Raw genomic sequence first — 25,638 nt, 5'->3', positions numbered from 1 at the left:
TATACTTGAGCCGGGGAGTGAGTGGGCAAGAGATTTGCAAGGATCAACAAATTCCTAATAAGCCAGTAAATGCTATTTTTCTAATTACACTTTTGTTACACTTCCATCAAGGATCATAAGGTATTTTTGTTGCATGCACCTTATATGGGCCTCTAATCTATGACCAGCCTGCTCTCTGGCAGCATAGAGGCAGGGTCACAGAAGGAAATCCTAGGCAGATGTAGCCAACATGATGCCCTCCAGATGTTGCAACTCCCATCATCCCTCATCATTGGTTACGCTGGCTAGGGATGACGGAAGCTGTAGTCCACCAACATCTGGAGGGTACCACATTGGCAACCCTAGTCCTAGCACATGCGAGTTACTTTTCGCCTAGGCATTTGATTTGCAGAAGCACTAATTCCATGACTATGAACAAGTGATTCAAGCACATGCCCTGAGAGAGCATGGCAACATTTTCTGAATGTAAACCAAAACATTCCAGAGAAAATCTGTTTTGTGGTTCGAGATCCAAAAATCTCTAATCACATTTCTCTGGCGGGAATCAAAGAAGCACCAGCAATTGATAAGTAAGAAATAATCTTGTGACTACTACTGGCTCAAAATCATTTAAAGTCAAATGTGACATTCACTTTCTCAAGAAGGCATCACATGCAAAGTACATATTGACTAGTCTATGTCAGTAGTTTCACACAACCACCTGAACATTACACTGAAGCAATCTTATTTATTTTTTGAAACAAAGGCAGGTAGTTGTTCTTCAGTAATTCTCTGCTGGATAATTCAGCAATTTTCTGCATTGCTACTTTGAAACCTGAAAAAAGAATTATTTTAGAATGAACAACAAAAGCAAAATAAAACTCACCATAAGGTTAACAGTGCAACCAATTTTCTTGTTCTCTGTTTCATCTCCTTTCATACAGTCCCTAAAAAAAGACAACAGTCATATTTCAAAATTTATGTCTGGGGAAAAATGGATAAAGTTTAAGACAAGGGAGAGCTGGGAGATATACAACCTAAAAATAAATTAATTTTATTATTATTAACTTATTACATTCATATCCTTCCTTCCTTCCATGAAAGAACTCAAGGCAGTCAACACAGGGTTCTCAGGTGATCACCATTTCAGACACTAACCCTACCCATGCCTTCTAGCTTTAGAATGATTGGCTACAAGATAATGCCAAGTTCATAAAGTGCTCTGAAATGGCAAGGCATTGCTTCAGGAGAGATGAAAAACTTCATTGTGTTCTCCAGGTTTTTTTTGTTTTTGTTTAAAAGATTATAAGAGCATTCATTTAATACAATAAAGAACCAGCTATTGTAGAAAATACTAAAAAGTGACAACTTCTTGCCTTGTTATGGACTGACCTTTTTATGGCATCAATTAGAAATGACAATAGATCAGCAAATAAGCCGCAGTGAATTGTTGGATGAATGGAAGGGCTGAGAAGGGGGACAGAGACCAGGTATCTAGGCTTCTTCCCCAGGAGGTAATCAGCTCCTCCACTCAGAATATACAAGTACCCACCCTGCCCACAGCCACCACAACTGAAGAAGCATTAGCATAGCTCTGGCCATGATAGCCTCCAAGAACTCTGCTTCAGACCAGGGGTGGTAGGCACTATAGGGACAGGACGATGAATGTGAGGGAGAGGGTGATGAAAAAACCGAGTAGAGGCCAAGTGATGGGAGAACCCTTCTGCCTCTGGATGTGCCTGACTGCAGTTGAAGCAGGAGTCCCAGAGACTTCCTCTCCTCCACCTGTACTGGTGGCAGGCTGTCAGAGTGTGGAAGCTGCTTTCCACCTGGGGGGTGGAGGGGACTGTAGGGTGTGGGCTGATGCGACAAGAGTGGGAGGAATTAGAAGTGGAGGTGCATCCAGCATTATCTCCCATGGAGAGACACATCCCTCTAGATCAGGCATGGCCAAACTTTGGCCCTCCAGATGTTTTTGGCCTACAACTCCCATCACCCCTAGCTAACAGGACCAGTGGTCAGGGATGACGGGAATTGTAGTCCCAAGACATTTGGAGGGCCAAGTTTGGCCATGCCTGCTCTAGATGTAGCACTTACCTTCAGACCAGGAATTGCCGTAACAGCAGGTATTCTCGTAAGTAGCTTGGGATCTCTGCCTCTACTGAAAAGCTTGGTGGATAGCCAGGAAAACTTGTTGGAACAACTTCACAGCTCACATGCCATCTTGGAATTTTGTTACTAAACTTGGACTTGTGACCTCTGGTCCTGGGACCCCACCAAACCAATCTCCCTCCCCTGGGCTCTTTGCCTTGGGTCAGGATAACAGGGCTTCAATTCCAGTTCTTAAATGACATTGGGGTGTCCCCACCCTATGACGGCCTGAAGAGAACATTGATGTTGGTGTTACCCCCTTTGAGGATGACCCTACTGCACATGGTAGAATTTGTTATCAGCAAGGCTAGGCTCCGGACTATGCCCACACTCCAGAGTCACTTAGCTAGCAATGAAACAGTACCCCAATAGTAAAAAGAAAACTTAACTGCAGGCAAAAATCATGAAAAAACAATCAGGCAGAGTATCGCACAGATGAAGTCAGACAGACAAACAAAAACACCCAGGAAAGTTAAATAATCACATTACCTGTAGTCAAGGAGACGTTCCATCAGACGAGTAACTGATGTAACAAAAGAAACACCAGTCTCTCTCCAAGTCTCTTGCTCAATCTTTTCCAGCAGGCTGTATGAAATGAAAGTGTATAAGATTTCCTTGGAAATATTATAAAGCTTCAACAGCCCCAGGAGCCATTTTAATATCAAAGTCACTTCCACATCAAACTTGAATAATTATCTTACCTGGGGTAGGGCCCAAAGAGCTGGGTTCTGATCCATGTTGCATGAAGCAAAGACAAGGAGAGTACTGAATTAAGATGGTAAGATATCACTACTTCATACCAAGGAAGTACTATGCCAAGAGTAGTGTCTGTCCCTATTCTGCTGCTAGTTGATTAAAAAATGGGCACACTATTTTCAGTGTAATCCCAAACATATATACAAATATTTCCTTTCCTTTTATTTCCCTTTCTTTTATTTCCCTTTTCCTTTTATTTCCCTCTATGGAAATAATTTTATAAAATAAATGTATTCATCCAGAATTGTACATGCGCTGGTTATCTCCTGCTTGGACTACTGCAATGCGCTCTACATGGGGCTACCTTTGAAGGTAACTCAGAAACTACAACTAATCCAGAATGCAGATTGGGAGCGGCTACCAGGACCATATAACACAAGTCTTAAAGGATCTACACTAGCTCCCAGTACATTTCTGAGCAAGAAAAATCACCAGCTCAGGTTTAGATGTAACACTAAGCAAAGTCAGTCCCTTCTGGCCAAAAGCTACAGACACCATGCACTGTGGAGTGGCACCTGAAGTTACAAAGATAAAAACTCAGAAATAATGGACAAATCCAGCCATCTATTATGCAAATGTAATTCAAAATAGGTTAAACGCTTTGAAAAAAAGAGATATAAAAATAATTTATGAGATGGAATACGATCTCTTTGTTCATTTCATATATTATGCCTTATTTTGATTTCCACTCTCTCTATGTGTTTGTAAAAGGTTTCCTGTAACATTAAAAGTAAGGCTTACAGCAGACTGAAGAGCTCCCGATAGTTCTCGTCTCCTTTTCCTTCCGATACCAAGCTGTCAAGCTTATCAATCAATTCTGCTTCCACCTGTATTAGAGAGGAAGAAATTGTAAGACAGTAGCTGCCTTTATATATTCCAAACATCAAGGAGGCTGTGAAAATTATATTTTATGGTTCATCTCTTATGCTCTGCAGGAAGCCTGCTTTTATGAAAGGATGGATGATTTCTGCCTTCATATAAAAACATTTCCAAAGCAGCACTGACCTAATTTAAATGTAGTAAAACAATAGCTCAACCTGGAGAATAACTTGCCTCATTTGTCTCTAACACTGTCACACCACAGTATTCAAGGTCTTTTTTGACTGAGTCAAAAGTAACATGGGCTTGTTTTATTTTTGTAACCCTGTCTTCTTCCCTGGGTTGCTTGTTTATTTATTTATTTCTTGGTAGAACAAGTGAGGAATTAAAAAAAATAAATCTATGGAACATTTATTCTACTGCTTTATACTATCTGCTAGCAATAGAAGACAAATGCTCTGAAAGTAACCCAATCCTTGCCATCATTTCTTAGCTAGATGTTTCCCTTCACCATTTCCAAGGTACCTTCCCGTAACATTAGTGAAAATTAAAGGGCTATACTAAATCTCAGGATCCCTCTAGACCAGGCTTCCTCAACCTCGGGCCCTTCAGATGTTTTGAGACTACAATTCCCAGCATCCCTGACCACTGGTCCTGCTAGCTAGGGCTCATGGGAGTTGTAGGCCAAAAACATCTGGAGGGCTGAGGTTGAAAAAGCCTGCCTAGACACTTAGTTTCTTCTATGAAAATATTATGCATCTGTTCAGAGTATTGTTGCATTCATTAAAACTCTTTTACTATTTCTGGCAAATTACTATTTCATCAAACCACTAACTACAGCTTCACAAACAATTTACAGTGGGGTAAGCAGCTCTTTTGATTTCATAGTCTACGAGATGCCCTGTGACATCGCTTTCAAGGCCCATCAATAGCCCTTCTCACATTATCCTGCATTATTTGGAACTGCCTGCCAATAACTTACTTTTTCCAGACACCCACACACTTTTCCAGGACTCCTGTAATTCTTTCCCCCTGTCCTAGCAGGGCTATATTTGCCCCTTCTCATTATACAGGAACAAGGGTTATGATGAGATGTCTGAGAGAAATGGTGAAAAAAACACCTGGAAAGTCTCTATATGTGATCCACTTTCCTTATGAAATTTTATTTTGTTCCTCAGCAAGTTTTGTTGTATTCTTTTTCCTGTAATTGTTTTTATGCACAACAAGCAATAATAACAACAACAAAGAGAAAGATCAAAGCAAGAAAGGAAAGATATGAGGAGAGAGGCAGAAGTGGTAGTATTCCAAAAACAGCATTATAATTCCAAGCAGTTGTCCTTGATAAGTATATTATTCAAGAATATTTTTTTCCAAATGAGTCCATGCGAAGAGGGCAGCTGCCAATCATGTTCTTTTGCCTTAATGTATTCAATAAATGGATGTCAAACTTTAGAAAACCCGTACTTCATTTCCTGATGGTGTAGGGTTCAGGTATATTTTGTTACCAGTTTTGTGGCATTCTTATAAAATATCTGTTCATGCAGATGCATTATGTTGCTAAAATTAGCTGTTCAGATATAAAACTAGCTACTTGCCCAATTATTTTGCTTTCCTGCAGCTCTTAAATAGCTACTGTTCTATTAAGATTAGAAAGGAGACAAGAGAGCAAACTGCACACCTCCAGTTGTACAGGCTTGTTTAGCACAGGACTGCATGCTAGAGGTTGTGAAGGGGGCTCTCTTTTCCCCTTCTAGGCACAAAGCTCCCTCTGAGCTGCCCTGCACTCAGCCTCTGCGATCAAGAAAGCCAAATACAATCCTTTTCACTTTACACTCTCTCCTTTCTCTGCACCAGTCTCTAAACCCCTACCTGCTACACCCCACTTTTTTCAGTTTCCCCTCCCACATGTTTCTCTGCAACCCTAACACTTTATCTGCTGTCTTCTATCTATGGGCATTACCCTCTTCAACTCTGCTTCCACATCCCACATGGCTCTCACTGCTTCCCAAAATGAACCCCATTTTCTGTCTGTGTTGCTTCAGAGCTTTCTGATCCCATCCCTCTGTTAATCTTCCATCCTTTTCTCTCTTCACATCCCAAACATTTCTCAGCAACTCCCTCGTTTCATTCCATGTCTCTCTTCCTCCGTTTCCCCCTGCCTATTTCTTCCTCTTGCTTGCTGAGTTTGCTGGTGACAGAACACTCTTCCAGCAATTCACAAACAAGAGAATTTCAGATGCAGGTGCCTCATGCAGTGTGGTGGCAACACACTAGAAAACTGGCATCTCAACGTGCCTTGGGACTCCAGTGAGAAGCAGCAGTGCAGATACAGTGCCAAAATTATTCCCCTGTTCCCATTCCCACTTTTGATAGCTTTGCTCTAGCCTTTTCTGTTCTCATAAAAAAAAGTGCGAAAGAGCAACCAAAATGGATTTTAGAACTCCTCAAGGAGATCTGCAAATATTGTGCATATATTTATTTGTTCATACATGCTTAATATTTAAAAAGCTATAATGCTTCCCTTTGTAGATGTAAAACTTTCTTCCTGTAAATCAATCATGAATAAAAAAACTGTGACATTAAAAGAGCCAAAGAGACTTCTTACCTGTTTGAAGTTGCCATTTTTCCTCTGCTCCCAGTCCATCATGTCATGAAAAATTGGGATCATGATGTTACGGACCTCTGGCTGTGGGACCAGTGTAACACCGAGGAAGGGGCCAATCATTCCCGGAATAAAGTGAATTTTATGTTCACCTGGTAACAGAAAAATATAAATGTATTTATACCGTTCCCTTTGCAACTTTTCTTGCCACTCGCGTACAGACCGTCATTCTGCCAATTTAAAATATCCAATTATTCAGGCAGTGCAAGAGGTCAATCCACTTGCTTACCCTTTTTTAAAAAAATAATCTGGGTGTTTTTAACATGATCACAATGTTGCATTCCAATACAATAAAAGAAAGTAAAGGTTTGAAACTTGTTGGGTCAGCATATTTTTGATTTGGATTTCTATGAGTTGTTGGCAGAGATTACTGCCCAAAGAACACATCCCTTCTACCTGACACTGGATGTCAGGACGTCACGTATTTGCCGTACAGAGCAGAACTTGCATATTCAACATTTCAGTCACCTTGGAAAGATATAATAGTTTCACTTCTGCAGTTACGTTAGGATGTTTCAGAGGGTTTCTTCTGGAGCACTGCTGATATTAATTCAGACTACCAGCTGTTGAAACTCTGGAACATATAGTGCTGTAGTGCAGTGTATATAATTGCCCTAGACAGAAAGGAATGAGCCAAATCCCATATAGTTGATGGATGGCCAGCATGATTTAGAATAATGAAGGTGGATGAAGAATGTCAGATAGCAGATAAATTGTCTACTCTGCTGTTATAATGTTGAGTGGAATTGGAAATGAGTAGGATCTCTCTCTTTGCTGTGTGTGTTATTGTGATAGTGTTATAATTTTTACAGTAGAAAATATTGGATATTGTAATGGATTGTACTATTATTTTGTTTTAATTGTATTTTAAGTGGTATACTATGTTTTATTGTACCATTGTATGATATACTTATATACTTATGGCTAAATGATACATATTTGGAATAAATATAGACCTTAAGTTAAGATAAAATTGGAATGCAACTTTACCTAGATTCTGCCACATACTGAACAGTTCATACGCCATCATCACCCGCATGTCACCATACCTGGAACAGAGGCAAAGACACAGACCTTGAGAGAATTAAATGCAGCAAAGTATTAGCTATTCAAAACAGGTTTTCTTTAATGGACAAGCAATATTTAGGATTAAAAGCAATGGTGTCCACGCACAAGTGGAATGGACTCTCACTCAGTAGGAATTTCCTCACTTCCTTCCTGCAGCTCCCCCTCCTTCCATTTGCTCCAAACACTTGGGCGCAGACTTGGGGAAGTGAGGGAAGAGAAAAAGGGGAAACCCATTCAAACAACATTGGATTTGACTGTTAGATTGCATTTTATGGAATCTCAGGTCTTTCTTGGTTCTTTTTCTCATTCTTGTAATATATAAGAAATAGGGTGATAAATATGAGCCTTTTTTCTCAAACACTTGAGGATGGAAATTAAATGTCCTTACTTGTCCAGTATCTTTTTACGCTTTGCTGGAGTAACAGATTCTAGTTGCAGGCTGGGCTGATTTATAAACAAGACTGACAAACTGAAATAGGAGTTCCACACCTAGAAATTAGGAAAAAATTGATTAATCATAAAAGACAAATATGTATACTGGATGTAAACTTTGTGTGGTAGCCTTGCTAGTTCTATTCAGAGTAGATCCATTGAAGTTAATTGCCCTGACTAATTTAGGTTCATTAATTCCAATGGGATTATTCTGAGCAGGACACAGCTGAACACATCCTTTATTCACAAACATGCAGCAAACAAATTTTACCCCCAAATCAATTTATTCTTCCAAAGGTGTTAAACGGAATCATAACATAATCACAATGGCACCAACTCAGATGTAACAATTAGTTCAAAATACGGTATATGCTGTTTCTGGAAAGAGATGCAATGCTAAGGATATGATAATATTACAAAGGGGTTAACGGCATTCCTTACCTTAAAATCAAAATCTGTTTCTGTGAAATTCTTGTGCAGTGCAGGGGACAGAAACTGAACTGTTGTAACTATTATACTGTAATAAGAAAAGAGAATGCATTGCGGAAATGTTTGTAAACACACAAGTATGCTTTAATTGAACCGGCATTTAAGTTTTTTTAGGCCATTTGTCAGACTATTGGTCTATCTAGCTCTATAATGCTTGAAAGCAGCTCTTCAGGCTTTCAGACAAGAATCTTCCCCAACCCTACTTGGAGAAGGTGAGACTGAACCCAAGACATTCTACATGAAAAGCATGTGCTCTTCCACTGAGCTGCAGTCCTTAGTAACCTGAAGGGATGTCACAAAACAGAAGGGGACCATGACTATTTCTGTTTTTATTTCTGTTAATGACTGCGATGGCACACAAACCTGGGCCCATTTAAAGATCATAACCTGAGTGGGCACATGTTAGAGAAAAGCCTCCCTAAGCTATATTACCTCCAAACCTGCTAGAACTTTAAAGGTTACAACTTTAAAGCAGGGGTGGGTAATGTGTGGCCCTCCATATATCCTTAGACTACAACTTCCATCAGCCTAAACCAACATGGTCTATAGGCAGGGGTTATAGAACTTGTAGTTCAGCAATATTGCGGCGGGGGGGGGGTAAAGAAGAAGAAGAAGAAGAAGAAGAAGAAGAAGAAGAAGAAGAAGAAGAAGAATAGTAGTAGTAGTAGTAGTAGTAGTTTGGATTTGATATCCCGCCTTTCACTCCTTTCAGGAGTCTCAAAGCGGCTAACATTCTCCTTTCCCTTCCTCCCCCACAACAAACACTCTGTGAGGTGAGTGGGGCTGAGAGACTTCAGAGAAGTGTGACTGGCCCAAGGTCACCCAGCAGCTGCATGTGGAGGAGCAGAGACGCGAACCCGGTTCCCCAGATTACGAGACTACCGCTCTTAACCACTACACCACACTGGTTAGCCACACCAGTTTTAAAGGTTTAAAAACAGCACTGTGAATTCCAGACAAGAATCCTGCATCTAGAGAAAAAGCACACCATTTTCAGGGGGGAAAAACCCAAAACATTTGATCATTCTAAATAACGTGTGCACTCACTTGCTGGTGAGCAATCTCATCACCATCCAATCCCGAGGAAAGACACTCATCTTCATCAGATTTCGAAATACGCAGAAAGTCTTTAGCAGAAATTCCTAGCAGAAAGGAAGAAACTGCCGTATTTTTCTGTGTATAACATGACCCCTTGTATAAGACGACCCCTATTTTTGGAAGCCCTCAACAGTTGTTGAGCTTTGCTGAGTCATTGAGCAGCTTTTCTACGATCCCCTGCTCTGGCTGACGGAACTGGTGCCGTAATACACTGCATACTGGCACTCACCAAATACTCTTCCTAAGCCAGGAAGAGCAGGTAAGCAGCCTCCCCTCTGACATTTTTCTGCTACTGCCGCAGCACCAGCCCTCGCTTACTTAGCATATTAACCCATGTATCAGATGACCCTCAGTTCATCACAAAAAAAATCAGAAAAAGGTCATCATACATGGAAAAATACGGTAATCAGTGGCAGAATTGTAGGCAAACAATTCTTCTATTTACTGTAATTCTATCTTTTTTGGTTGACTACTACAACACTGCTACCCATATAGGAGAGGACGGCCACCTGATGTGCCTGTGTCACAATATTCCTGTGCAGGATAGTCCTTCAGGTATTCTCGTTCTAAACCATTTAGGTCTTAAAAAGTAACAACTAGCACTTTGAATCTAGATTCATAATCAGTGAAGCCGATATAAAAGAGGAGCCACATGCTAAAAAAAAACTTCAAGTCAAAACTTTAGCTTTTTTTTTTCTTTTTACCAGCTGCAGTTTCTGATAATTTTCAAAGGCCCCTTGCAGAGTGTGCAGGAGTAATTCAACCTTGATTCAACTATGGTTTTTGTACCATGTTCAGTGCTTTCCTTCTCCAGAAACATGCCTGGCCACAGCCCCCACCCCAGAATCCAGGAGGATTCATTTATTGCTAACCTAATTTTCAAGGAAATAGTAACCTCTTCTAAAAACAAGCCACATCTCTATCACTGAGTTCATCATTCTACTTATCAGAAGCAATTATCTCTTGTCGATATTACATTTCAAATTGTTAGTTCACATCTAATCTATTACTATTCTCAGGAATAGATTCAGAACCTGCACAGCCTCCCTGAACAGGAGACAGTGTTGGGTATCATTGCTATATTGATGACATCATATTCCAAATGTCCAGAGACTTTTCCCAACTTGTTTCATGTATGTCAGAGGTAAGATAACCCCACCCAACAAGCTGGATGCTGTTGCACCAGATTTCAGCTGGCCCTCTGAGCATCCTCCCAGTCTTCACTTCTGCAGGGGAAGGGAATCTGGTGCTAGGCAAAGTGTGAAATTGCAGCTCCTTCCTCTGCAAAAGAATTTGCGGCAAGAAGATCAAAGCAGAGGGGGAAATGTCTCAGCACACCTAACTTGCAAATATGCTGAAAGCCAGGCATTTTGCAATTGCAATCGCGCCTGAAAACTGCATACATGAATTTTGAAGTTACAGTTTGTGTAAAGAACCCCTGGATGGTTAAGTCCAGTCAAAGGCGACTATGGGGTGCGGCACTCATCTAGCTTTCAGGCTGAGGAAGCCGGTGTTTGTCCACAGACAGCTTTCTGGGTCATGCAGCCAGCATGACTAGACTGCTTCTGGCTCAACGAACACTGTGACAGAAGCCAGAGCGCATGGAAATGCTGTTTACCTTTCCACTGCTGCGGTACCTTTTTATCTATTTGCAATGGTGTGCTTTCAAACTGCTCAGTTGGCAAAAACAGGGACAGGGCAATGGAAGCTCACCCCACTACACGGGTTCGAAATGCCAACCTTATGATCCACAAGCCCAATAGGCTCAGTGGTTTAGACCACAGCACCACTTAATATGCAACAGATAAATATTGAAAATCATTCTGAAAACTTGTGATATAGTCCACTGCTGCTATTTTTCATCAGCTCGATTGGTAAAATATATATGATTATGGTTGGTTCTTAGCTTACCTTTAATTCATCCTTGCTTTGGAAATTCTCCAGTAAATGTTGGAAATGAGTGTCAGACATCTGACGAAGTAGAGACAAAAGACAGGACACATATTCCCCCTGCCAATCCCAATGAAGAATTATTTTATTAGAATGATCACATGTTCAATTCATATAACAAAAAATACCTTTGGGGTAGAGGGAAAAGGAGTAAGGGGTGAAAATGTTTCAATACTTGTGAAAGCAAAGCACATGTGTATGGATTTTAAAGTACTTGTCTTGATCATTTCAAATTAATATTTCTATTTGGTAAATTCATACTGAGTAGTCTATTTTGTTGAAGAGGCATAATATCAATTAAAAAACAACATAAGAAATTATTTAGCCCAATAAATTCAGGATGGATAAAGTTAGGGTAAGAATTTGATTTGTCTCTTTTCAGTGGAAAAGGGGAAAAAAAGGAATATAATTTCTCCCTGCCACCCCCACGCAGAATTTAAATAATCCAGCCTCAAATATTTTGCAATTCTCCCTAGATGGCTCTGGTGCTTTCTATAGCCTTCTCAGCATGTGATGTAATATCATTTTCTCCTCTATAAAGATTCATAATTTTGACTAATTGGAAAAAACAGGATAAATTGTATGAAAGCTTTCCAGGGATAAATAGAATAATTGTATCCTTCAGTGAGAAATTACTTAGCATTTTATTATGGTGCCCACTGATAACTTTCAATTATAGCAGCCAATGACTGGCAACTAATTCACAATATAATTTATGCTCCTTTGAGTAGCTAAGTAAATGAGCGGCACCATGGTGGCTGTGCTTAACTTTACCACTGGAATGAAGGGCAAGGTTTTCAGTTTTGAAGTAGGTAAAAGTTCATGCAGGAAAGGTGGAATAAGGTGAAATGCTGTGTTGAGGGAAAGGGAGAAGGTTAGATAAGCAGGAAATAGAACCTGATTGTTAGTTACTAACAGTGATTTCAGCTGTGCACTGTGGGCAACGTTGTCCTCTTACCGCCTCCTGAGATTGTGATTTACTCATGATAGTAAGTAAAGTTTGTAAAAGTACATCCAGGAGGCTCTCCACCATCATTTCTACCTCCTCAATGACATCTGTCTCCTACAGTAAGCAGTTAAAAAAAGCAGACAGTTATCATCCTATGGAATGGAAATGGTATGCCGAAGGTATTCAGTGGGTCGAAAATGCTGCCCACACATTAATATCTAAGATGGTCCAGTTGAATCTGCAAAAGTTGCTTAATATAGATCCTTCCGCTCTTAAGTGTTTGTATCCAAACTAATTTCCGAAATGTATAACTCAAAGAAGACTTTGTTTCTGAAAATGACAATCACTACATTAACTGAATAATTTTGGAATAATCATTTTATCATTGCCATTAATTGTTATCTGTTTGATCCTGTAAAACTGAGTACACAAACTGAACCCAACATTTTCATGGACAATTTTGGAACTAATGCAGGGACTTAGTAGAATGAATGTCTAGGGCATAATGTAGTCTGAATGCTGTGTATCACCAACATAAAATCTTAGCAATTTCATGATTCTGCTAAAGGAGCAGCACAATCCTACTTTGTTCAATGGGACTATTCCCTGGTAATTGTGCATAGGATTGTAGCTTTGGGAAATCTTTTAAAGGATCAAATTTTCTTTTCAATGATAACAAAAGCACTGATGATACAACCATACATATCTACAGTTTCGCTGTTGCTACTGTGTTGTACTGCATATGCACAGTCCTCACAGGTAATAATTACATGGCAAATTCCTACTCGACATGTCCCAAAATTCAGTATACACCTGTGGAAAGTAGGCCACAAATAGCTGTATAAAATTCATAGTTCAAATTCTTAGGAGTGTAATACAAAGGCAGGCATATAATTTACCACAGAACTAGTTTTGATGATGGAGAAGATACTACTGAGGATTCCAGAGCAGATAAGCAATTCTTTTTGCTGTCTAAGGTGAAGATGAATATGATGAAGAACCACTGGTAACAAGATGCGCCGGGATTCTAGAAGTGGGAAACAAAAGGCAACATTTTCTTTTGAGAGAGTTTCAGCTACTGGTATAAGAAGCCTCATTGTTATTCAAAGGCATGCATGTAAAAATGAAAAAGCTAGCATTAATAATAGACACAATAAAATTCACTTAATTGGCCCCTTTATAAACAGCATGCCAGCTTAATTAGGGACTGCCAGGAAACAAAGTTTGAGTGGAATCCATTTTTTACTCAAATTCTAATTTGAAACAAAGAATTAATTTACACAGTGTTACAAAAGACATGCATAATTTCCATTGCAGTGAATAGGATTAAAACCACGTGTGAATTGTCAATTTACTAGTGGCAATAACCTGCTGGTGTTTAATGTTGGTTCATACAGGAATGGAGTAATAGATGGCACTGGCAACTGTCTACTAGACCTTAAATAGAAATGGCACACTGGCTGCACACGAAGTCAAAACATACTGGGTGAACTAATTCAGGTTAGCTGGGACAAACCAATATATACCTTAATAATAACATTCCTCTGTCACCTACTTATTTGAACATGAGCATTGGCAAGTCAACTGATATCTTCTGTACAACACTGACAAGTGTATAGAATGTCTAGTGTGTAAAATGTTTTACAATCTTTTGCTACAGTGGCTCCCAGTATGTTTCCGAGCACAATTCAAAGTGTTGGTGTTGACCTTTAAAGCCCTAAACAGCCTTGGCCCAGTAGATGTGAAGGAGCATCTCCACCCCCATTGTTCTGACCAGACACTGAGATCCAGCGCCGAGGGCCTTCTGGCGGTTCCCTCCCTGAGAGAAGCAAGGTTACAGGGAACCAGGCAGAGGGCCTTCTTGGTAGTGGCATCCGCCCTGTGGAATGCCCTCCCATCAGATGTCAAAGAGATAAACAACTATCTGATGTTTAGAAGACATCTGAAGGCAGCCCTGTTTAGGGAAGTTTTTAATGACTGATGTTTTAATGTATTTTTAATCTTTGTTGGAAGCCACCCAGATGGGTGGGGTATAAATAAATAAATAAATAAATCTGAGATGGCTTAATAATAATTATGCGGGGCATACCAGGAGAGGCAGTCCTGCAAGTATGAGGGTCCTAGGCCATATAGGGCTTTAAAGGTTAAAACCAGCAGCTGTGAACCAATTCTAGTTTTTGTCCACATTTAGTTGCATTAATATGTAATGAATTAGATTATTAGATGTAAATGGATTCAAATGAATAACGCTCTCTTACCCGAGAAAGAGAACAAGCGACTATCTACAGTACGAGCTATAGACTGCAATTTAACGACATCCATAGATTGTCCAATATGCACTGTACTGGGCATACTCCCAAGAGTTCCTCGCACAAACTCTGCTACTTCCTGTACTGTGAACATCTGCAAAAGCTCGTCGAATATTGCAGGGAAGGAATTTAACAGAGCAGCCTAAAAAGAAAATGAAGAAATATGAGACCTTTAATGCACAGATATAAAACATCATGGGTTTTAGGGAATACAAATGAAGCTACGTATTTGAAGGTAAAGCATGAAATCCACACTAAGGCTCCATCTCTATATAGCATTGTTGTTTCTAGGACATAAGTATATCTGGCACATTAAATCAAGTTATCTTCTGGAAGTCTGGATATAGTAGTGCATGATCATATGGGTACAGCATCTCCAACTATGGTAAGAGGAAGGAAATGAAAAACTGCCAGATTGCTCCACCTGTTTCTGGATGTTTTCAGAATGCACATTAAGAAATCTATGTTTTTATGAATTTGCTAATTTCATCTTGGATTTATGCTTTGATAGAGACCATGGAGACACTTCAACTCCCCCCCAAAGTTTATTAAAAGGTATACAAACTGTAACTTAGCTGCAACACATTATTTCACGGGGTTTTTTTCTCTCTCTTTGGGTTCAAGAAGAGAGCATGTTTATGTGGCATATATATCCAATCATGCAAATAACAGGCACTGAAAATACTTTTATGGCAATGCAGTATTTTCAATTTTTACTCTTGTCTCTTAAATGGCTGCAAGATCTCCAAATAAGACAAAACAATCACATGGATATAGAATCCCCTCAAGTAGAATTCTGTTCATGAAATACACCCACAGGAGTGATAAGATAGAATAGGCAATATCCAACTAATTTGTTCCATCAGTACAAGATTTTCCACTTGCAAAATGGAACTTCCCCCTCTTCTCCCCTTCCTGCATTCCCTCCTACCTTTTGGAGCAGATTTGAGGAGAATGTGGGATGCGCATGGGGAGAGAAGTTCCATTGTGCAACTGGAAATCTGCACCGACCTAAGTTAGTTGGATACTGTCCATTAACCAACTTTCTATTTTTCCCCAATGTCCCCAGCATTCTTCCTCCCTTCTCCCACCAACCTCTGTCTCCCAGTCCACCTTTATTCTGTTCCACATTCTCTTCCTGCTTCCGCCAGTGCTGCCCAATGTCAGTTTGCTCTTCTTAGGCAGAACAGACAACCATCACTACTGAATCTGTCAGAAGAGGCTTCATTGGCTTGGCAAGAGGCCAGAGAGGGAGGAAAAAGGACGGGGGTGGGGGGTGGGAGTCCAACCAAACAGCTACAGTACAGCCGGGAAGTGGGATGGATGAGTGAGGAATGGGCCGCAGGGCTGAGGGCCAAATGAAAATGTAATGAAGTCCAGTAGTGCCCCGTGCTTTGAGAAACACTGATCCAGCATTTGTCCTGAGAACTTTTCCTCTTTCATTCACCAATGCAGTTAGTAAGTAAATCCAACACATTGCCCTTTAATTACCAAAATAATAATGTAAACCCAGTTTCCAGTATTTTCCACTTCTAAATGTCAGTTATACATTCTTTTACCCCAGTCTTTCTTTCATTTTCTGTGTGAACTTCAGTACTTTCCTTTCTTCTGTCCTTTTACTATCCACTTGTTTTATTTCACTCAACCCAATGTATTATTGAATTTCCTCCTTTACAAGACTAAATTCTCTTCAAAGTTATTGCTGCAGTTCTCCTCCACTAGAAACAAACAAATTTCTGGTGCTCATCCAAATCTGGCATCTAATAAAATTGCTACCATATTACCTCCTGCAATTTCTGTATGCCTGTCGGTCTTTGAATCCTTGCACAAGGAGAAAAACCTTGGGAGGCTGAAAGATGGTGTCTACACACCATAGACACCAAATCCGCATACAGCACGGATTCTGAGATCTGAGTTTTAGATAGGTAGGCATGGTCTGCAGGCAGGACAGATTCCAAGTACCTCTCATTTAAGAATTCAGCCCTGCTTCTTTATCTACCAACAAACCTGTGCTTAAACTACAATGCTATGAAGTCTGAGCACATCTGTGATCCATGGAGGTGATAACAGGATTATTTTCGCCTGTGGCTATTGAGATCTAGAAGATCTTTGGGCAGCCGGTAGAGCGGGGGGACGGGAGGTGTTCTCAAAGGATAATGTTCCAAAAAAGCATTGTACCTTCTTCCCGGAGCTAGGCAGAAGCTTCCCGAGCTTTGGGAAGGGGGAACATCCCTCCTTCCCAAATGGGGAACATTTAGGGGACTATCCTAGTCCCCCTAGTCCACTGACTACACACCACTGATGCCTAGATACTCTAAATGATGTTGCCCTTGCTCATGAAACTCTCTCTCTCTCTCTCTGTGTGTACAATTGCTAAAGAAGTCCAACATAGTCACATCTGGATTCAAAAAAGGAATCTTCTTAAAAACAAGGAGATTGGTAAAGAAAATAAGTTGAAAAGGAAACAGAAGAGGGTCAAATCTCTCCAGAATGCTTGTTCTTAACCCTCCAGCCAACATGGCTTAACATGAATGTGCAAATGTGCAGACCCCTGGAGAGGTGATCAGGGTCATTTTGCTCCTCGCTGATCATTTTGCTTCTGTGCTGAGCTGCAGTTCATGTCTCAGAGAGAGATAAACCATGTGCCTGGGTTCAGATGACATATTAAACCAAACTACAGTTTAGCTCAGTGAAGCACAGAAGCAATATGATCAGGGAGGAGCAAAGTGGTTGCAATATTCTCTCTGGAAGCTTGCTCCTCTGAGATAAGCTACAGTTTGGCTTAACATTAAGTATGAACAAGGATACTTTCTCTGTTCACAGACTTTGTAGGACTTTGTAAAACCCAGCAAGAATGACAAAAGACATAAGTGTATACAGGATACACAACCATCCCTCAATTATAAATTACTTCTTCTCAAAGAACAGCAGTCAGGGGATCACATTTATTTATTTGCTGCTGCAAGCTATATTTTGTTCAGTCACTAGATTGAATAAACACATATTTACTCTGCAGCTTAATCAACTAATAATCACTGAGGGAGGAAGTTAAGGACATACCGGTACTTTTTATTTATTGAGGCCATTTTAATAGTGGCATATTGGTATAACAGAGAATTAAAAGAAAATATCAATGATGGCATTTTATTTCAATAATTTTAAGTTCTCTGAAAAAGGTTATATTTAGGTAAAATAATATACACATTTATTTAATACATTCAATTAAATTAATGAATGAATCAGTTAAGGCAATCATTCATTTGATGAACAGTTCTTTAATTAGTTGACAGTCCTAGTTTTTTTAATGTGTACCCAGCCCTTCTGCCAAAGGGCTCAGAGCACCATCACTTACAGACCCACAACAACCCTGTGAAATAAAGTTAGTTTGAGAAATAATGACCTGTTCCAACCCCACTTTAATGTTTACTTTCATATATAATACATTTCTCTGTTATACACACGTGAAAAAGCAATTATGGAAAATTAAAAAGGAATCAATATTATGTAATCCAAGAACAATTGTCTAAGGTTATTCAAAATGAAATGAAGATAAATAAATGCAAATTTCCATTTCACCTTGCATCCTACATCCTTATCTGAATAATCATTTTATTCTATAATTTCTTATACCTTGGAATGTATAAGGGTCCTACAATACATTCACAAATTATATTGTTAAAATAAGAGAACAATCTGAAGCTAAATCCTGCCAAGATGAAGGCACTCCTGGTCTAAATAGAGTTGCACACCCCCTGAAGGAACAGATCAAAAGTCCGCAGGTACTCGTCATTTGAGGCAAGGGCTCCCTGCTGCAAGCTTCAGCTGGTGTCGCAGCAACAAACCATTTCTAAATTGGGAAAGCCTTGCCATGGGGATCCAAGCTCTTCTAATCTCATGTTTAGACTACTGCAATGTACATTGTGCTTCCTTGGAAGACACTCTGGAGGCTGCAGCTAGTGAAAAATTATTCCATTTGATTGTGGGCTGGTACTTCTGTACACAGTCATATAACCCCAATTTTGCAGGATCTGCGCTGGCTGCCTATATTCTATTGGTCTAATTCAGTGTTTTAGTATTAGTACTGAAAGCTCTTAATCACCTAGAACTCTGATGGGCTCTTGGAAAGTAAAAACATTTTTCCTCTCCTGGTCTTTTGAAGTTAACTCACACTAGTAGCCAAACTACTAGTTGTATGGTCTCATGCTGCTGTTCTAATACTATTTTATTCATTAGGCTTTTCTAACATCTACTATTTTGCGAAGTTGTTTGCTTACTATGCATTTGGACACCTCTTAATATATGATAACCATATTTTGCATGATGGTTTCTGAGACCAAAGGCTTTGCATATCATTTTAAACAAGATGGCACACTGACCCTTTCAAAACCGCACTGATTTGTTGGTTTCTTAAGATTTTCAAGCGATGCCAGGTACAAGGCTGCTAGTTTGTTTATAATTTTTGCTCATTCTATATTTGTGTATTGTTGGAAACTATCCTAGGATCATGTTGACATGATGAAGGGCAGTTTACAAATTTGGAGAAATGAATTAAAAGACTGACTCAAGCCATAGGCTGGCACATACCAGCCCTTCCTTCCCCTCCTCCTACACAGACAGGAAAAGGACTTTGCCAATGTTTACTTTCACTTTCCCCTCATCTCAACTTTGGCTTGTTTAACTAACAAGGATGTACAGTCATACCTCGAGTTACAGCCACTTCAGGTTGTGTCTTTTTGGGTTGGGGACCGCCAAAACCCAGAAGTACTGGAACGGGTTACTTCCGGGTTTCGGCGGTTGCGCATGCGCAGAAGCGCCAAATCGCAACCCGCGCGTGTGCATCCCGCATGAATCAGGTTTGCAACCCGAGCATCCACTGTACATAATACTTCAAACATTTCAAGGAAGTTGAGCTGAAAGATGGGCACAGACTTCTGCTAAGGTTTTGATTATTTATAACATTTCATAATATTTTTCGTTCCATTTATTATTTCAAAATGACCTAATTGCAGAAGAAACGCAAAAACATAACCAAAATAATGCAACTAGATAACAACTAAATATTGTAGGAAGTAGTCAATCCCTTGACTTATTAAGTGCATATAGTATAACGTATGCAAAATCAAATTCATATTCATGAGCAAAAGGCATTATCTTTAGTGGTTTATGTATTCAGAAATTGGAGCACCAGAAGAACTGTAATTAGAGAGAACACATTGCTGTATGGTTCCAACACCAAAGGAAATCTTAATATAATGCAGGGGGAGAGGGAGAGTCCAGTCCAAAATTGATTCCCCCTTTGTTACTGTTTCTTGTGACTGAATTAATATTTAATTATCACTGAGAATAAAGTACAGTATAACCAAGATTCAACTTTTCTGGTCTTCCAATAACGACTTTTGTTATTATGAGTTTTCATGCCCATGCCACCATTAGACACTCTTTGTACCATGAGATGATGTCCAGTTACCTATAACAGCTGAACCGTTATCTTCTCTCTAATCACTGGTTCTCACAATCAAGCTGATTCATGCAGACAGTTTAGTGCCCTTTATGTTAAATTTCCAGTGCTGTGAAAACCACCTAGTAGTTGCAAACATTGAACTGTGCGGTGTATTTGAGTTCTAAGTGCAGGGAAATGGATTGGGTGGGGGACAACAGTCACTGGGTACATCCATGATGAAAGGTTGTGCAGGATATGGGGATAACTACTTACAGAATTAAACGACGGCCTTGAAGTACCACCACATTTTTGTGGGGTACATGTCCCTGCTCCGCTCACCTGTCCTCCAGGCTGAGGGGCCTATGGGGCAGTTAGGGTCAAAGGGCAACACAGTGGCAAGTGGGAAACAAAAAAGTAAACTTTTGAAGTATTTAAACAGGTCAAGTTTCATGAATATATAACCTCCTCACGTATCAATGTGTAACTGGTGAAAAAGGCAGAGTTGGCAGAGACCGCGCCATCAAGAGTTGTCCTTTCTTAATGGCTTCAAAGCATAAAATAACAAATATACAGCAATTAGACTCGTCTTGGTCGTGTTAATGAGCATGTGATTCAAGCACATGGCTAAAGTGGGAGTTACCAAAGATCCTCAAGAAGTGTTTTCTCACAGAGTTCCATCATCATTTTCACTTATAGCCCACCCTTCGCCAAATGGTCCCAGGGCAGCTTACAGAAAAACACAATTAAAATAAGTACAATTAAAATAATAGAAAACTACAAAGACAGCCAATATCAGAGTAATAAAACAGTGGCACAAATTCGTAGTGCAGGAGGAGGGAAAACATAGATAGATTCAAACAAAGGTCTGGGAAAAGGGGTGTGTCTTGACTAATTGCTGAAAAATGTACAATGATGGTGCAATATGCACCTCTGAGAAGAAGTCATTTCACAACCTAGGGACCACCATGCCATTGTTTCATTGCTCAGATGTTTCAATTGTGAGCACTATTGCCGTGACAACCATCACAGCTTGGTGGTATTTCTAGAGAGAAATATTTGCTGAAGACAAAACATTAATATTACCTACTTGACTAGTATTATGTCTCAACATGTGGTAAAAAGTGGACAGTTGATCTAAGACTGTAGAATATATATATATATATACACACACACACACACACACACACACACACATATATCCCATTCCTTTTTTTTTTTTTACTTCAAGAGGTTTAGCATTTAAGAGGTTTTTACTTCCAGAGGTTTAGCATTTAAGAACATATAGTGTGTATTGCTATACTTGTTCAATGTACTGGTATAGCCAGTGATTAATTTGGTTATACTTTTCATAGCCACAATATTTTAAACCCAATAGAAAAAATAGGCATATCTTAATGCTATGGATTTTTTTTTTAATAGTTGTTAAATTGTTAAAGTAACTATGCGATTAATCTCAAAAAAAGTGATGAAATGACAGATTATTCCGCAAGGCAGCTGTTTTGTATAGTTATTTCTGTTGTATTAGTATTTTTACAAATGCTGGTTGTTAACTAGCAAAACAGCTGCAGCTGCAAACAACACCTTCCCATTGTTGAAATAACCCCTCTCCTAAGGAATGAATGATATATGTACACTAGGCTACACCTGCTATAGTATGCAGATACTTGTTACAATAGGTTTACTACACATGTAGTGCCTCGGATCATAACAATTTAGCAGTACACCATAAGAAGCTGAACTACGTAATGTGCTGCTAGCTTAAAGCAAGGATAGAATAATCTGATGCTCAGTAATAATATGTAACAAATATTATAGACAAACGATGTTTAGACAGAGGATGGTTTTATGGGTTTATAATTATCATACAATGTACAACTTTCCAATAGCAGTTACTATAACGAAAAGCTTCAGTCTGAATTACTCCTGCTTTTGTCATTATCGATTACACTTTCTTCATGCCAATTCTGAAACTTTCTTACAAGCAAGGCATTAAATCAAACACCAAAGGGAATTAAAACACCTGCTTGCCCCTACATACATTAATGCAAGGTAGCAGCTCTCCATCTCTGAACTGGTGCAGATCTACTTCATAAAAGGGTTCCAGTACAATTTGCAAGTAAAGCTATTACCTGAGCAAAGCTTGCAACAACTTCACCCACACGCACAAACTATTTGCCTGTTTCACACACAGAGTTAACAGAAGCACTGAATATTTCCAACCTGTGTAAAGATGAGAGTCTCTGAGCTCCTGCTGTCCAGACTAAGCACAAATCTGATTGACTGGAAAAGCTCTTGGATGCTGGCTCTGAACTGTTCCTCCTCCATTCCACAAGTTGCTCTGGAGTAAAGGATCCGAGACTGCACAATAAACTTGAAAAGATATTCCAAGGCCTTAAGGAGTAGGAAGTGAATCGGTACAAGAAGAGAAAAAGAAAAGGAGCTTAGAAAGAGCCAGAGAGGGAAAAATTAGATATATTATTAATAATTCTTCACTTTCAAAAATTGGATATATATCTGATTAGTTAAAACCTCTAAAGAAATAAGTTACTTTAAAAAGTTAGTTTTCACTGCCCACCAAAAACAAAGCAGCAAAAATAAAACAAAAACCCAAAAACTATATCAAACACCCATAAGAACACTCTAAAAGGCCTGGGAAATTAAAATATTTTATACCAACACCAAATAATTCAGATTCAGTGCCAGGCAAACCTTCAGAGGCAGAAGGCAAGGGGGGACGTTCCAAAGTTGGGCCACAACAGTGGAGAAAGCCTTTAACAGGTTAACCACAACCTCACCACAGATGACAAGGAGCCCCAAAGAGCAGCCTCTGATTAAAATCTTAGTAACAAATCAAGATTTATATAGGAAAAGGCAGTCCCTGGGATAGCCTAGTTTCAAGTCATATAGGCTTTAAAAGCAGGAGTGGCTAACCTTCTTCAGCCTGGTTGCTGCATTCAAGGCTGGCCAAACTTCTGAGGGCCATATGCAAGCAGTAATGGAGGCCAAAGTGCATGCTCTCACATGCATATACCACACACCTATACAGGCTGCATTTATCAGTGTTGGGCATAGAAGAAAATTCTCCATTGCAGCCGAAGCCTGAGAAGCCCACATAGTCCTTGCTGTGGTATGTGTGATGTTTTCCCCACCAGCTTTTTCTAGAGGTGAACCCTTCCTTTCTTCCCCATGCAACTGAGAATGATCTCTCCACCAACTTGCATCAGAGGAAAGAAGAGACTCTCTCCCCCCCCCCCTCTTATTGCTGCAACTTCCTACTGAATCTATATTATTGTTAGGCTTGTATATGTATATCCTTTCTGGTAGTATGTAGGTTTTTGATCAATATGTATCTTTAAAATGAACTGCCTTCAAAATTAAGTAATAGTTGCCCATTTTGACATATATATATATATTTGCCAGTCATTTTATCAACACCAGTATGATTAACTCAAGTAGCCATTTCAACAAAACCTACTTTTAATGAACAAGCAGTGCACATTTAGAATACATACAATTAATATTTATTTCTCTCAAAGATCTTTCGAGACAGATTTTCAGTCATTCTTTCTTCATAGGGTTTTTATTGTTGTTCAAAATATTTACAATCAATTATGCACATTCTCAAACTCAAGGAGATAAGTTTTACTCTAAGATTATAATTTGAACAGGATAAAAGGATTCATTTCTTCCCTAGATAATCAGTAACAAAAACCTATTCAAGACAGAGCTCTCTGCACAACAGAAAACTTCAATGTAAGAGTCATTTTAAACAGATGGCATTTCTATAGAAAACATACCCGCATTGCCTCCTGAATATGGTCCTGTCGTACAAGTTCTGCTGATCGGTCCATGTACCACTTCAAACACCGAATAAGTTCTCTGAGTAAAAACACAAAATACTGATACATTTCCAACCCCAGCCATGCTCACATCTAAAGATGTTTTTAAATATCCTTAAGTTAGTTTTTATATCATAGTTCGGTCTATTGAGATTTTTAGCACATATAATTAAGTGGGATATAGAAATATATTCTTGGTGACCCAAAATAATTACTCTTCCATATTTAACAATGATGGAGACAGACAAAAAGAGATTAGGCATGGAGATTACAGCAGATACCAGTCACAAAACTATTTTGCTTTAAAACGAAACAAAAACATGTTTTACATTTCTTCAGAGTTTTTGTAATCTTGAGAGAAATCTACTGGCCTCAGTTTATCTTTTTTTCTGAAAAAGAGCTTGACTGTCTGTAAATAGTGCTCTTCCAGAGTAAAACTAAGTGATTATAAGGATGGTTAACTGATGGGAAAATCTTTTAGTCCACAAAAAAGCTGCAAGATGTTTTAGCTAAAGCATAAAAACAGAATCTAATTGTTTGACCCCACCCAATTTCCTTCAACTCTTATGGCATGTTGGCATGTTCCCTCTCAGAAGACTCAGAGGGAGAACATCCCCATTTAGGACTGTCATCCAATTTTTTTAATTGAAAAAGAGTATTTTGTTTCTTGTTTTATGCCACAAACTTTTATTCAGTAAGATTGCTTCATACTACTGGATGTTCTACTAAACAATAAATTAGAACTGTTGCTATCCATCTCATCTGAAAGTGACACTCTAATGTACAATGGTGGTAAAATAGAACCTACTTGTAGGCCAGCGCTCCTGCAAAGTGCTTTTGGATGTAAGTGTCCATTACAGGTCGAAAATGAAAATATTTGCTATCACGCAGGAGGTTGATGATGAACACCTGCAGAAGAGAGAGACAAAACCACACCTAAGGACACAGATCAACAAAGCTTACAAAGGTCATCAAAATAATGGATAAAGGGAAGTCAAAACTGTTCATCTCTCAGAGGTGTGCTATGCTTACAAGAGACTGAAAGACCAGCAGTCCATATTTTTCAGTGTTGTCATCCAAAATCACAAATAATGTGTCCAAGATATCCTGCAAGAACTGGAAAGGCACAAACATTCAAATGACTTCTCCTGGTAAACAATTCTACTGAAACACACCATTTATAATGTGTAAGAAAGAGAGATTCAAGACTGCTCCTAGTTCTCCAGAGTAAAATTACTGAGACACAGGGTGGGTTGCCAACCAAGTCATAGAGTAGGCACACTGAAATCGATGAGTATCACCTAGCTGGTGACTATTACCTTGTATAGCATTATTTCACTTTCATTATATTTATATTCCTACGTAAATACAAATCCAAGATCATCAGTAAATTGTAATGGTTCTCGCAGAGGTCCGCTTGCACAATGAACCCCCCCCTCCTCTCTTCCTCCCTACAGCTTCTTGCACACCCTCAAACCATAGCTAAGTGTGGGGAGACCCTCGCACATTTAGGAGTGGGCAGGGGCTGCATCAGGGAAGAGAGGAAATATAAGCCCTGTTACGCAGTGTTGGATTCAAACCTAAGAGTATGGCGAAATGTCACACATTATGCATTTCTAGAAGTTGCCAGAAAAGAGAGGAGGAGGAGGAGATGCAGCTATGTAGCAACATCACATTCTCCCTACCACCTGGCTGCA

The 25,638-nt window shown here is 39.4% G+C and overlaps 1 protein-coding gene across 9 annotated transcripts in view; it reads right to left on the bottom strand.

Annotated features, from left to right (window-relative positions):
- DOCK3 (dedicator of cytokinesis 3) overlaps window positions 1-25,638 on the bottom strand; it is a 151,491-nt gene that overhangs the window by 41,370 nt on the left and 84,483 nt on the right. For 6 of the 9 annotated variants that reach the window (XM_079964392.1, XM_079964389.1, XM_079964385.1 and 3 more), the window contains exons 20-36: window positions 24,974-25,057; window positions 24,750-24,850; window positions 23,900-23,981; window positions 22,323-22,493; window positions 14,612-14,804; window positions 13,253-13,380; window positions 12,321-12,467; window positions 11,366-11,464; window positions 9,404-9,498; window positions 8,309-8,384; window positions 7,824-7,924; window positions 7,358-7,416; window positions 6,311-6,459; window positions 3,628-3,713; window positions 2,832-2,858; window positions 2,620-2,715; window positions 866-926 (exon numbers count right to left, since the gene is read on the bottom strand). In XM_079964392.1, coding sequence (XP_079820518.1) covers window positions 866-926; window positions 2,620-2,715; window positions 2,832-2,858; window positions 3,628-3,713; window positions 6,311-6,459; window positions 7,358-7,416; window positions 7,824-7,924; window positions 8,309-8,384; window positions 9,404-9,498; window positions 11,366-11,464; window positions 12,321-12,467; window positions 13,253-13,380; window positions 14,612-14,804; window positions 22,323-22,493; window positions 23,900-23,981; window positions 24,750-24,850; window positions 24,974-25,057 — 1,755 coding nt within the window. The remainder of the gene's footprint in view (window positions 1-865; window positions 927-2,619; window positions 2,716-2,831; window positions 2,859-3,627; window positions 3,714-6,310; window positions 6,460-7,357; window positions 7,417-7,823; window positions 7,925-8,308; window positions 8,385-9,403; window positions 9,499-11,365; window positions 11,465-12,320; window positions 12,468-13,252; window positions 13,381-14,611; window positions 14,805-22,322; window positions 22,494-23,899; window positions 23,982-24,749; window positions 24,851-24,973; window positions 25,058-25,638) is intronic. The other 3 variants (XM_079964387.1, XM_079964386.1, XM_079964388.1) reach the window with 3 other exon arrangements.

Source organism: Podarcis cretensis (genome assembly GCF_951804945.1).
Source record: "Podarcis cretensis genome assembly, chromosome: 2".
Classification (NCBI taxonomy): domain Eukaryota; kingdom Metazoa; phylum Chordata; class Lepidosauria; order Squamata; family Lacertidae; genus Podarcis; species Podarcis cretensis.
Note: the sequence above shows the minus strand (reverse complement) of the source record. Positions and strands in the feature narration are given on the sequence as shown.